The sequence below is a fragment of the Tetrahymena thermophila genome (genome assembly GCF_000189635.1).
Source record: "Tetrahymena thermophila SB210 genomic scaffold scf_8253928, whole genome shotgun sequence".
Lineage (NCBI taxonomy): Eukaryota > Ciliophora > Oligohymenophorea > Hymenostomatida > Tetrahymenidae > Tetrahymena > Tetrahymena thermophila.
This window is the reverse complement of record NW_002475977.1, coordinates 6391-20789: the sequence shown is the minus strand read 5'-3', so window position 1 is coordinate 20789 and position 14399 is coordinate 6391. Positions and strand designations below refer to the sequence as shown.

General features: G+C 18.6%; 2 protein-coding genes across 2 annotated transcripts in view; one reads left to right on the top strand and one right to left on the bottom strand. All coding sequences in view use genetic code 6, as the record gives it.

Moving 5' to 3' along the window:
* Positions 1-112: 112 nt before the first annotated feature.
* Positions 113-2977, bottom strand: TTHERM_001446962 (hypothetical protein; the record flags this gene model as incomplete). Its single annotated transcript, XM_012800794.1, has 10 exons — positions 113-140; positions 209-298; positions 556-645; positions 903-992; positions 1250-1336; positions 1755-1844; positions 2102-2191; positions 2449-2538; positions 2796-2885; positions 2967-2977. 10 exons carry the CDS (start codon positions 2975-2977, stop codon positions 113-115), a joined length of 756 nt encoding a protein of 251 aa, XP_012656248.1.
* Positions 2978-14342: 11365 nt separating this feature from the next.
* Positions 14343-14399, top strand: part of TTHERM_001446961 (hypothetical protein) — a gene marked incomplete at both ends in the record, with an annotated part of 222 nt that continues 165 nt past the window's right edge. Inside the window, one exon of the mRNA XM_012800793.1 lies at positions 14343-14399. This exon is cut by the window's right edge and continues 165 nt beyond it. Within this exon, the coding sequence (XP_012656247.1) occupies positions 14343-14399 (57 nt within the window).

Below are 14399 nucleotides of genomic sequence, written 5' to 3'. Positions count from 1 at the left end.
GAAAAAATGAAGAAAAAATATGAAATAATAAGATTAATTAACAATAAAAGCAAAAGTTGAAAATAAAATGATGAGCTAAATTAACAAATAAAGAAAGTTAAAAAAAAAGCAATCACAATAAAAAGAAAAAGAAAAAAGAGCTTTATTATTTTTAATTAGTTTTTATAATAAAAAATATTACAATCCAAAACAAATAAACTATTTTTACCTAAGGTCAAGTGTCAAATTTGAGAGATTAATGCACTTTGCTAAAGCAGAACCTAAGCCTGATGCACCTTAATCACCAATTTCATTGAGACTTTTTAAATATTGAAGAAAACATAAATCATTAAATAGTTAATTAGAAGGAAAAAATGAAGAAAAAATATGAAATAATAAGATTAATTAACAATAAAAGCAAAAGTTGAAAATAAAATGATGAGCTAAATTAACAAATAAAGAAAGTTAAAAAAAAAGCAATCACAATAAAAAGAAAAAGAAAAAAGAGCTTTATTATTTTTAATTAGTTTTTATAATAAAAAATATTACAATCCAAAACAAATAAACTGTTTTTACCTAAGGTCAAGTGTCAAATTTGAGAGATTAATGCACTTTGCTAAAGCAGAACCTAAGCCTGATGCACCTTCATCACCAATTTTATTAGACCTTTTTAAATATTGAAGAAAAAATGTATCATTAAATAGTTAATTAGAAGGAAAAAATGAAGAAAAAATATGAAATAATAAGATTAATTAACAATAAAAGCAAAAGTTGAAAATAAAATGATGTGCTAAATTAACAAAGAAAGAAAGAACAAAAAAAAGCAAGCACAATAAAAAGAAAAATAAAAAAGAGCTTTATTGTTTTTAATTAGTTTTTATAATTAAAAATATCACAATTCAAAACAAATAAACTGTTTTTACCTAAGGATATGTGTGAAATTTGAGAGATTAATGCACTTTGCTAAAGCAGAACCTAAGCCTGATGCACCGATTGCACCAATTTAATTCCACCTTTTTAAATATTGAAGAAAAAATAGATCATTAAATAGTTAATTAGAAGGAAAAAATGAAGAAAAAATATGAAATTATAAGATTAATTAACAATAAAAGCAAAAGTTGAAAATAAAATGATGAGCTAAATCAACAAAGAAAGAAAGTTAAAAAAAAAGCAAGCTCAATAAAATGAAAAAGAAAAAAGAACTTTAGTGTTTTTAATTAGTTTTTATAATTAAAAATATCACAATCCAAAACAAATAAACTGTTTTTACCTAAGGTCAAGTGTCAAATTTGAGAGATTAATGCACTTTGCTAAAGCTGAACCTAAGCCTGATGCACTGATTACACCAATTTAATTTCTACTTTTTAAATATTGAAGAAAAAATATATCATTAAATAGTTAATTAGAAGGAAAAAATGAAGAAAAAATATGAAATAATAAGATTAATTAGCAATAAAAGCAAACGCTGAAAATAAAATGATGAGCTAAATCAACAAAGAAAAGAACAAAAAAAAGCAAGCACAATAAAAAGAAAAAGAAAAAAGAGCTTTATTGTTTTTAATTAATTTTTTTTAGGGATCGACCGTATGACCATTTTAATCATTCGGCCATATAACTATATAATACGGTAGTCAATTTATAAATTATTAAGCCGTATACCGTATCATGAAATTTATACGGTACGGCCGTATAATAAGGTTTTACCGTATATACGGTCGATCCCTAGTTTTTATAATTAAAAATATCACAATCCAAAACAAATAAACTGTTTTTACCCAAGTTTAAGTGTCAAATTTGATAGATTAATGCACTTTGCTAAAGCAGAACCTAAGCCTGATGCATCTTCATCACTAATTTTATTGTCACTTTTTAAATATTGAAGAAAAAATATATCATTAAATAGTTAATTAGAAGGAAAAAATGAAGAAAAAATATGAAATAATAAGATTAATTAACAATAAAAGCAAAAGTTGAAAATAAAATGATGAGCTAAATCAACAAAGAAAGAAAGAACAAAAAAAAGCAAGCACAATAAAAAGAAAAAGAAAAAAGAGCTTTATTATTTTTAATTAGTTTTTATAATTAAAAATATCATAATCCAAAACAAATAAACTGTTTTTACCAAAGGTCAAGTGTCAAATTTGAGAGATTAATGCACTTTGCTAAAGCTGAACCTAAGCCTGATGCACCTTTATCACCAATTTTATTGAGACTTTTTAAATATTGAAGAAAACATAAATCATTAAATAGTTAATTAGAAGGAAAAAATGAAGAAAAAATATGAAATAATAAGATTAATTAACAATAAAAGCAAAAGTTTAAAATAAAATGATGAGCTAAATCAACAAAGAAAGAAAGAACAAAAAAAAGCAAGCACAATAAAAAGAAAAAGAAAAAAGAGCTTTATTATTTTTAATTAGTTTTTATAATTAAAAATATCATAATCCAATACAAATAAATTGTTTTTACCTAAGGTCAAGTGTCAAATTTGAGAGATTAATGCACTTTGCTAAAGCAGAACCTAAGCCTGATGCACCTTCATCACCAATTTAATTTACACTATTTAAATATTGAAGAAAAAATGTATCATTAAATAGTTAATTAGAAGGAAAAAATGAAGAAAAAATATGAAATAATAAGATTAATTAACAATAAAAGCAAAAGTTGAAAATAAAATGATGTGCTAAATTAACAAAGAAAGAAAGAACAAAAAAAAGCAAGCACAATAAAATGAAAAAGAAAAAAGAACTTTAGTGTTTTTAATTAGTTTTTATAATTAAAAATATCACAATCCAAAACAAATAAACTGTTTTTACCCAAGATCAAGTGTCAAATTTGAGAGATTAATGCACTTTGCTAAAGCAGAACCTAAGCCTGATGCACCTTCATTACCAATTTTATTCCTCCTTTTTAAATATTGAAGAATAAATAAATCATTAAATAGAGTAAGTTGCCATACAAATTTTCAAAAAGTGAGTTTTATATACCAGTTTTACATTTTATAAAATTAAAATTTTCGTAAATTTTTCAAAATTTATTTAAAAAAAAAAAAATGATAAGTTATAAGAATATACGGTATGTATATATTATTTCAAATTTTACATTTTGTGAATTTAAAGCTTTCTAAAAACTCAAAAATAAAGCTATTTTAAGCTAATTTAGCTTTATTATTATGTTATTAAGAAATATTATATTTTGCCTTTTATAAATTAAATAGGCATTGTACTCTAGTTAATTATAAGAAAAAAATGAAGAAAAAATATGAAATAATAAGATTTATTAACAATTAATAAAATTAACAAATAATGAAAAAAAACCAATCAATAAATAATGATGATAATTTCTACAATAAAAATTATTTATTTAAATAAATAGAAATTTAAATATAAAAAAAATATTAATAATAATAAAAATAATATTTATTAATAAAATATACCTGCGATTAATATGGAGAATCTAATGAGATAAAAGAGAAGACCTTTTAAACTTTTTTTATTAATTTATATAAATTTAAAGGATATTAATAAAAAAATTAATAATTACTTTATCTAATCTATTATATCTTTTAATCTTTTACATCATTTATTTATTTTTTCAAAAATATGAAATTTAATTAATTATAAATAGATAAAAAGAACAAATAAATTAATTTATATATTTGGTTTTATGAAGAGATAGATATCACAGTAAAATTATTTAATATTCATTATTTAAACTGAATATTTATATTTAAAACTTATACTTAAAAAATATATAGTAGGAATTATAGATGGTGAGTTATTCATTTAGTTATATTTGAAAAAATTCTAGTAGTTAATATGTCAATACTTTTATATTTATAGGAGTTGCCCATATATTTTATTTTAGAGCTCATATTACATATTATATAATCCTAATAGAGCTGTTGTGCTATATAAAATAGTAATGAGTAGAAAAATTAAACTAAAAATAAAAATAATTAATTAAAAATTTAGATAAATAAATAAATAAAACATAAAAATTTAGGTCCCACTGGGATTCGAACCCAGGTCAAGGGATTTAAAGTCCCCAGTACTAACCGCTATACTATGGAACCGCAACTCAATAATTATTAATTTTTTAAAAGCTAATATAGACTTTTTTCAAATTAATTAAAAATAAATAAATAAATTTTTGTTTTATAAAATTCTATTTTTTTTTTAAACTTATGATTAACTAAATTTGAAGTTTATCAATGTTTAAATATTGAGTATACTGAAATCATAATTTTAATTATCTTAATTAATATTTGATGTTAATCAAATACAATTTTATATTTCCTATAATTAAAGATTCAAGTTTCATGTCATTTGTTATTTTTACTTTTAAAAAATATTACTTAAAACTTATAAAAACATAATTTGTTTTCGCTATTAAATTATATTATTTCTCTTAATCATTATTTTAAATCACATAATTATTGGATTAAAGAATAAATATTTCTAAAAATAAAATTTAAAAAAAATAAATTTATATACATATAACTTTAGAATTATACTTTTTTAAAAAGCTTAATTGCTTTTATTTATATCTAAGTATTTCAATCAGGATAATAAATATTCATTAAAAATATTAAAATAGAGAGAAAATATTTAAAATCTTATTTATTGAATAAAAAAATGATAACAACATATTATTTCACAATTTTTAAATGCATACTTATTAATGCCATTTAATTAAATATATTATTTTATTAATAGAAGTGTTAAGGTCCTACATTAATAAATTTCAATTAAAAACTTGTGTTAATTTTGATAGTAAATAATATCCAATAAATCATCTCTAAAAAAATTAGAAGAAAAAGAAAAGATAATTTTTAGATAACCAATTTGTTAATTTCTAAAAGAAATGAATTAATTTTATATAACATTTAATTAAATAGATATATTTGTTTTCTTAATAGAAGGAATAAAGCTTTACATTAATTAATTTAAATTCAAAACTTAGTATTAATTATAAAAGCAAATAATAGCAGCCAACGAATTAACTCTAAAACTTTTGAAACACCCAAACAGAAACCCAAAAGAAAAGATAATTCATAGATAGCGAAATTTACAAATAGAAGAAAAGCAAAGAAATAAAATTTCCATCTTCTAAATCTTTTAAGAAGATAAATAGATTCAAAAAATATCGTAAAAGGAAATGATTTATTAAAATCAGAATATGATAATATGCTTAAAAGTGTCAAAAATGTAAGATATCGCTGTTCAAGTTTAGACTTTAAGGCAGCAAATATATAATTAAGTAAGAAATAAGTAAGAAGTTACTGAATTTGCTCTTAACAAAGGATTTAGCATTGATTTATATCTTAAAAATTAGAGATTTAGTTAATAAAATATATTTAGCTATCATAATGTAGAAATAAATTCTAAGAGTCACTCCATGATGAGCAATAAAAAGGAATTAAAAAATTTGATCAAAATGAATCATTTAAAAAGCATGGTTTTTTTATGTAACTAAAATCTTTCTAGAGTAATTTATGAATTTTATTTTTACTTTTTACTAATTTATTTACCATAAATTAATGCACAACATTTGCTTTTTGTTAGTCTTTTAATAAGGCTTAAATGTCCCTTTAGAATTATTAAATGAATCTTTTAATTTTAAAACCAAAGAAAAAGAGAAAAATAATCAAATTTAAAAAAATATTTTTTTTATTTTATTTCTATTTAATGCATAACTAACTGATTAGTTTGTTTTTAAATAATATAAATTTTAAGAAAAGCTAATGAGTAAGGACATGAATGTCAAGTCAAATTGATTTTGTCCTAAAAAATTAGTTTCTTTTAAAAATGATAAATTATGATTTTTTTACTTTTTTACTATTAATTTCTATATTTATTAATATAATTTTATTAATGAAGAATGAATCAATTTAAATTAAATAGGAAGCCTAACTCATCTTTTTGAGTAAATAAACAGAATTGAAGATACCCTTTTAATTTATAGAAATAGAATTAGATCTATTATTTGAACTAATTTAGAATTCATTTAACCTTGTATATTTGAAGGAAATAGTCTTTGAAAGCTTTTATGCTAAAGAGGTACTTTCTTTCCAAATTTATTAACCTTTACAGTCAAAAATAGAAAAATTTTAGATTTGCAATGGTACTTTATCTGACTACATATTAATTTAATTGTTAAAAAGCTAACAAAAAAATAAATTTTTTTCATTTACTTTAAACTATACAGCTTATTATTAAATATATTAACTAATAAAATATTTTGAGGGGCTTTAATAGCAATCGCGCTTTTAAAGATTTAATTTTAACTTATGTTATTTTTTTTAAGTATTTATTTAACAAAAACATAAGAAATAAACAAATAAATTTTTCAAAAATTAAAATATTCTTGAATTAAAAATATTATTTATTCTTTATAAATAGCTGATGTTTGATTCTTCTACCTAAAATATTCTGAATGAAAAATGTATCAAACTTATAGAGGACAAAATACTTTCTTAAGATTAAATTGGAAATGGATAATAATTTAATAATATCCTTTAAAACGAAGGTAAAAAAAAATAATATTTTTTAATTTTTTAACTACTAAAAAGATATTATTTTTTGAGAAAATCTTAGAAATTAAACTAAAATAAATAATTTACCCTCCAATTTTGAAATTTTCATTTCTTAAATTCACAAAAAAAGCTAAATTTACAGACATATAATTCTCATCAATAATTAAAATTAAAATAAATAACTGTGTTAATTTATATTAAATCTATTATAAAATTTTTTCTAATTTATTTATTATTTTATTATATTTCAATTAAGTTTTTAGTGAATCTTAACCACTAAATTTTGATTGGCATATTCCAACAAATAAATTAAAATTAAAATTTAAAATATAAAATTACTACAACTAACTAATAAAATTATTTTTAATTTCTCATAGATAAATTTAACATTTGTTCTGTAGCTTGTTTACAGAAAAATAAGGATGCTGATAATCAAAAAAAACATGTAAATTAATTATTTTAATAATACAAGTCATAATAAATATTTTAAAAGGCTAATTGGTTATAACGACATAGGATTTAAACTTTCAAAAAAACGAAAGAAAAACTTTAAACCACTTATCTTGATTTATTTAGGTAAATTATTTTAAATTTAAGGAAAAATTAAATTAATTTAAATTACTAATACTCCATTTATAATTTTGATAATATTATTTATTTGATATTCTTTAAATAATTATCAACTAATCTAATTACATTTACTAAAATTAATTTAAAATGCTAATTAATTTTTTTTTTTTTTACAATTTTATTTATTTTTTATACAAAAAGAGAAAATGCTATCAATTAATCTAACTAATTTAGGAAATAAATAGCATAATTCTAAAAAGGATAAAATATTATTTTTGAATTATAATAAACGAAAAAACAGTTAAATAAAGAAATTTAATTGATTCAAATTAAGAGATAAGATTCCTGCTTCAGTATATCGTAATGTTTGAACAATAAATTAAAAAATAAATTACTCTAAAATTAAAAGCTATTCAATAAAAAATATTTGTAAAAACAAAATACAATCTTGAATAATTAAACAAGTAATAAATTATTAGGAGGTAGTGAAAAATAGTAAAAATAAAATGAATAATAAGATTTCAATTTAGAATCAAAGTTTAGTAAATATAAGACCATCAAAAAATAAAACTTAAAGAAAAAACAGAAATAAAAGGAAACAAACTTTGAAAATGTTAAACTGAATTAAAAAAATGAGTAAATGAATGAAATAAAAAAATAAGAAAGTTTTGATCAAAACAAATTTATTTAAGAAGAGCTTGGATATAACTATAATAAAAAGAAAGAAATGGAACTATTAAATGATCAATAAGTAATAAAAGGGATGTAATAAATTAAATTTCTATGTCATGAGAAGAGTGATGAAGAATCATCGTTTTAATAGAATTAGTTTAAAAAATTAGATTCATTTAATAACTAAAATTAAAGGAAAATATTTAAATTTGATGAAGAAATAAAATAATAATAAAAGATTAAGAATACAAATTTACTAAAAGTAGAATAAATTTTACTTGATAAGTAAAATTAGGATTTTAAGGAATAAATTATTGATAAAAATCTTATAAATTAGTTTAAAGCATCAAATCCATTAAGTGTATATTAGGAATAAATCCCTATGTTTGATTAGACGTAAAAGCATTTTAAAAAAATATAAAATTAAAATTCTGAATAATTTGAAAAAGTAAATAATTTAAATGAATAATTTATAACAAAATATAAAGAAAACATAATTATGAATCAATAAACTTGTGAAAATAAGTTTTTGGAAGATTTAAAAAATAAAGAAAAATCAAATGATCACATATAAATTGATGATACAAAATTAATAAATTTAATTAATCAAATATGTAGCAATTTATAATAGGAATTGTAAAAATTAGATTAAATTGAAATAAAAGATATTAACGAAACATAAATAACAGTTGAAGAATTTACACAAGATATTTATTAGTTTTGCTAGCTCCATAATAAGAGAGAATAATCTATGACGACAGTCTAATAAATGTTAGATGAATATACTGATTAAGCAAATTTAAGTTTAATGGAATGTAAAGATAATATATTGCTAGATGACTTAAAAACAAAAAGTGGAGAAACAAAAAGGAATTTAAAAGAAAAAGATTTAACATTTTTATAATCTATTTTCAAATTAGGATATTATATAAATAGTGGTGGAGAAGCAGATATTTTTGTTAATTTAGATGAATAAGTTGCTTTTAGGGTTTTAAAAGTAGATGATTAAAATTATTTTAAGAGCTAATTGTTAGAATTATAAAATGTAAAACTATTTTAAGATGAAAATCATATTTTAGATTTAAATATTTCTCATCTTTTAGAAGATAAGATAAATGAACAAACATATTTCATTCATCTAATGTAAATTTGTTCTATGAGTTTATACAAATAATATGTTACAGTAGATGAATTTAGCATTGAATAAATTTTAAACATAGTTTTTACTTCTCTTCATTTCTTAATCTCACTTAGATAAAAGTATATTTATCATTCAGACATTAAACCTGGAAATATTTTAATTATTAATGGTTAGTATAAATTTACTGATTTTGGTGCTTCATAAAAAATTTCTATTTATAATCCTTTTAATAAGCCAAAAATGTGGACTAATGGTTATGTACCATAAAATATAATTAATAAAAATAAACCTTTTTATCATGATATTTATTCAGTTGCTAAAACAATAGAAATTATATTAAATAAATTAAAAACGCATCCAACTATCAAGGATACATTAAAAAAATTAGTAAATTAGCTTATGAAAGATGATGAAAATTCAGTCAACATTGATTGTTTTTAATTACCTTAAGTATTCATAAATTGTCTAATTAATTATTAAAATGAACAAATTAATTCATTCTTCGAGAAATATTTAGTTTAGATAGAATAATATCTCATCGTCAATAAAGAATAGAAAATATTTAAGTACGAGTCTTAATTTTAGTATGCCTATATTGCTCTTTAAATAATCGAACGAGTAAAGTAAAATCTGAAAATACTTAAAAAAAGTTAAATAAATTAAATAAAAATTAAAGCTCTTTTAACTCTAAGCTAAATCTTTTAAAAAAGAGGTAAATACAAAGAATCAATTAATTACATAGAATAAATATTAGTTGATCATCTCTATAAAGAGATTAATTTAGATATTCTAATTAATTTAATTAAGGTTATGATAAAAGATTTACTAAAATTAAATAAACTCAATTTATATTCATAAATTTGTGAAAAGTTGATTGAATTCACTAAAATTACTTCAAACATAGAAAAAATATACATGCTAAAAATAATAATTTTAGAGTTCTAATTAAATAATTAAAATGAAGTTGGTATAGCTTACTTTTGTGATAAATTACAAAAATTGGAATAAAATTTGAGTTTAGATATAACTTATAAAGTGACTATTAAATATTTCAAATATTTAAAAGAACAAAATATTTATGATAAATCAATTTTTGAGTTTATTCAATTTATTTAAAAATAAAAAATTAATAAAATGTTTATCTGCTATTAATCTAAATTACTAAAAAAAATAGGATTATATTTGTATTAGTTTTTATTTCAAAAGAAAAAACATTTAGATATTAGAAATTACTTCGAGTAAGAAAAAGAAATTTAACTTTTACAATAAATTGTTTTTAAGTATTTGACTTTCAAATAAGATAGTCCCTAAGAAATTTGCTTAGATAAAGAATCATGGGAACTCTATTTGATATTTTTAAATATGAAATAAAATTTAGTTTTTGATGAATAACTAAATAATGAGATTAACAATTTAGTTAAAAAATATGAAAGTATGATGCCTGTTTAAAAAGAAATATAAAATAATAAAAATCTAATTTATGAAGAATAAAAGCTAATTTATTAATTATCCTAAGAATACCGTAAAAAGTACTTGCAATAGCAAATAGATAATAATCAAAATTAAAATGTTGATTTGAACAATTTTGAATTTTTTAAGAAAGTATCATTTAAAGAAAATAATTTAAAAGTATTTGAATAAATTTAAAAAGTATTTGATGTAATCTATACTTTAACCTTAAATAAATCATAAGATTATGAATAAATTCAATTCATTGAATACTTTAATAGCTAAAAAATAAGTTTAAGCTTTGTTGGGTTTAAAAAATATTATTAAGATGCACTAGATACTTTTGCTACACATATTTATTGTGATTAAATTATACAATAATATTATTTTGAGTAAATTTATTTTAAGATATTCTTTTTATATAAATTAATCATTCATTTTATTTAAGTTAAGATAAAATGCAAATTTTTTTTGAAGCAGATACTTTAACTTTTTAGGATTCATGTCACTAATTAATTTCATATTCTTTAATAACAAATAAGAATTAAACAAAATTCATATTTTCTTAAAAGTAAGAATAATTAAATTATTGTTTCTTTTCAGCTTTTTTTTAATAAATTTATTAATTATTAATAGTGGTTAAGATTATGAAGCAAGAAATTTTATTTTAAAATTTATTTTATCAAGAGTCATATCGTTAAATACCATAATAATCTATTTTAGGTAAAAAGACTTTAGAAATATTTATTATTTATTTTACTTTGTTTTAAAAAAATTATAATTAGATTTAAAATCTTTCATTCTTTTTTTTTATCTTAAAAGTGAGTATTTAAATCCTTTATATTCAGATTTGCTCATTGATTGTAAACTAGGAATTACTAATTTAGTTCTTGACTTCTAATCATTGTAAAACAAAAACTATATTACAAATTTCCAAAATATAAATTTCACCCCCCTCCCCCCCCCCCATATTTTTTAATATCTTAATTAAAATTTTTATAAGGGGGGGAAGGGTTAATATTTAGCAGCATAGAATATATATTTAAAAAATAATTTTATAACAAATTTAATCTTTAGCAATAAATAACTGGATAAAGAAAAAGCTTAGAGTGTTGCAAATTCTTTGATAAAGTGCGAAAATATAAGTTATTTAAGTTTAGAATTAAGGTAATTTTCATATAATTTATTTTTATATTTTTTTTAATAAAGAAATTAATTTTATTTTATTAAAATATCTTAGTAAATGTGATATAAAAAAATAAGATTTTTAAATAATTATAGAATGCTTGGAAAGCTTAAAAAATCTTTCTCACTTAAAACTTAATTTATCAAAGTTGTAATATATAATTTATTTTATTTTTAAAAATAAATATATATAAATTTAGAACTTTAAAAAAATTTGTTAATTAATGTCTTTAGGTAAGAAAAATTGAGTTTATAAGAAACTTTAATTATTGCAAAATCTTTGTAATAATGCAAAAATATTTAAGAACTGAATCTTAATTTAAGGTATTTTAATCTTAATTAATTTTTTATAATTTTATATTAATATATCAAATTAATTTATTTTAAATCTATTGCGTTAGTACTAATTAAATTGAAGTAAAAGGGGCTTAATAAATTACCAGTGTACTATAATAATGTTAAAATATCATTCAAATAGATATTGATTTCTCGTAATTAATAATATTTTTAATTTTTTCTAGGTTTTTAAAATTTTGATTATGTCTTTTATTAAATAATTTATTTAGGAAAAACGATATTTGTGTTGAAGAAGTTTTGAGTATTGCAATAAATTGCTATTAATGCTAGCATATTTAATTATTAAATATCAGATTTGAGTACTAGAATATTATTTTGATATTTAAATTAAATTTATTTTTGAAGTTATACAAAAAAAAATTTGAATAATAATGTTAGGGAATATAAAAAATATACTACTCCTTCTTCTAAAAGAGTGGAAATAAATCAAGAAATTAACTAAAAAGATTTAAGTTAAACGTAATTACTTTTATAAAATATGATTTTTTATTGATATATATATTAAAAAATGCTATGAATAATTAATTTAATTCAAATAAATAAAATATTTTTTATTTTTCAAATTAGATTACAAAACTTTAAACAAATATGTTAATAAGGAGCAATTGGAATTAAAATTGACTTGAAAAATACACATCTAAATATTTTAACAGAGTAATTTTATTTTCTCTTTTTTTTTAATTTAAAATAAGCAAATAAATTAAAAATTTTAAAGTTAAATTTACTTTTTAAAGATACTACAAAAGCCATTTTTTTAATGATTTTAAATTTAATTTGGTTAGAATTGAGTATGCAGATGTAAAAAGACCTAAGATCTTTAGAAGAAACTTCTAAAATTGTCAAAATATTACTGAGTTAAAATTTAATTTAAGGTGATATTATTTCTATTTTCAGATTAAACTTTATAAAATAAATTTATTTATTTATTACTAAAATACCTTTTATTATTTAATGGTTTTAATTAATTTTCTAGTTAATAAGAAACAGATGTAATAGAAGTTTAGAGTATTTTAAATGTCTTATTGCAATGTCAAAAAAATTTAACAAAACTTAGTATTATTTTTAGGTAATTTAAATTAAGTTACTTATTTTTTTCATTTAGAGAAATGCATATTAAAAAAAAATTTCTAAACAAATTAATTTTATAATTATTTTTTACGATTTATACCTTATAATCAGATCAAAAATTTTTCTATTTCAAAACACTTTCATTAAATTTTGAGCTTTTCATTTTAATTAAATCTTTATTATTAATTAAAAATATTAAAAGTTATTTATCTTCAATAACTATTATATATCAAATGTACAGCTCCCCAAATCAAAAATTTAAAAATTAATCTATATATTTACTATATTATATTTAAATTTAGAATATTTCTATTTATAAAGCAAATTAAATATTTATTTATTTTATTTTTTAGAGGTAATTTAATCAAGGAAAAATTAGCTGAACAGATTTCAATTGCTTTGTAAAATTGTCAGAATTTAAAAATAATAGATATTTATTTCATGTAATTTCTTTATTCTTTTTTATATTTTTCTCCAGTATTTATCATACTATTTTTAAATATGTTAAAATGTTTTTAATTCTTATTTAATTACAAATAATATATTTTCTCTTATTTTATCTAAATAGTAAAACTAATGTCTATTATGAGGAAGAGCATTAGAAAATAGAATATGAAATAAAAAAACATCCTAATAATCCTAAATTAAAGCTAGATTTTAGGTATTATTAATCTAATTTTTTTTTTTTTTGATAAACTAAATGATGAATAGTTTATAAATTAAAGATGAAATTTTATTAGTTTATTTAAAATAAATTTTTCTTTTAAATTTTTAATATTTTAAAAATATTATTTTTATTATATCTATATTTCTCATGTTTGTTTATTATTAAAATAAGTTAAAATATAATAGAAAATCATAAATCACACTTAGTAGGATAGTAAGCAATTTTGTAGAATTAAAAATTATTTATTATCATGTAACATAAAAATAGGGAAAGAAAGTAAAAACAAGATTAGTCTACCCAAAAGCTATTATATAAAGAAATAGAAATATAATAACCTCTTTAAACAAAAAAATATTTAAACAATGATTAAGACAAATTAATAATTGTATAATCTAATTTATTAATAAAGTAACTTTAATTTATCTGTTAAAATATTTTATTTTTATTTTATTTTCAAATTATTATTTTAGTTGGAGTAGATTGTACTTAGAAATAGTAAAGAATATCATTAGCTATTTAAGATTTCATGAATAATATCAAATAAATTTGCACATAGTGTAATATACTAATTTTTTTGTTTAGAAGAAGAATATGTTTTTAAATTAAAATAATTTTTATTTAAGATTTTTTTACTTCATCTAAAAAATTTATGCGATTTAATTATTTTAAAATACAAATTAAAAATTTTTTATGTAGAACTTTGTTTGATAAGATTGATGGCTGCTAATAAATGGTTAATTTAATCAACAATTATCTTCCAAACAAAACTCTCA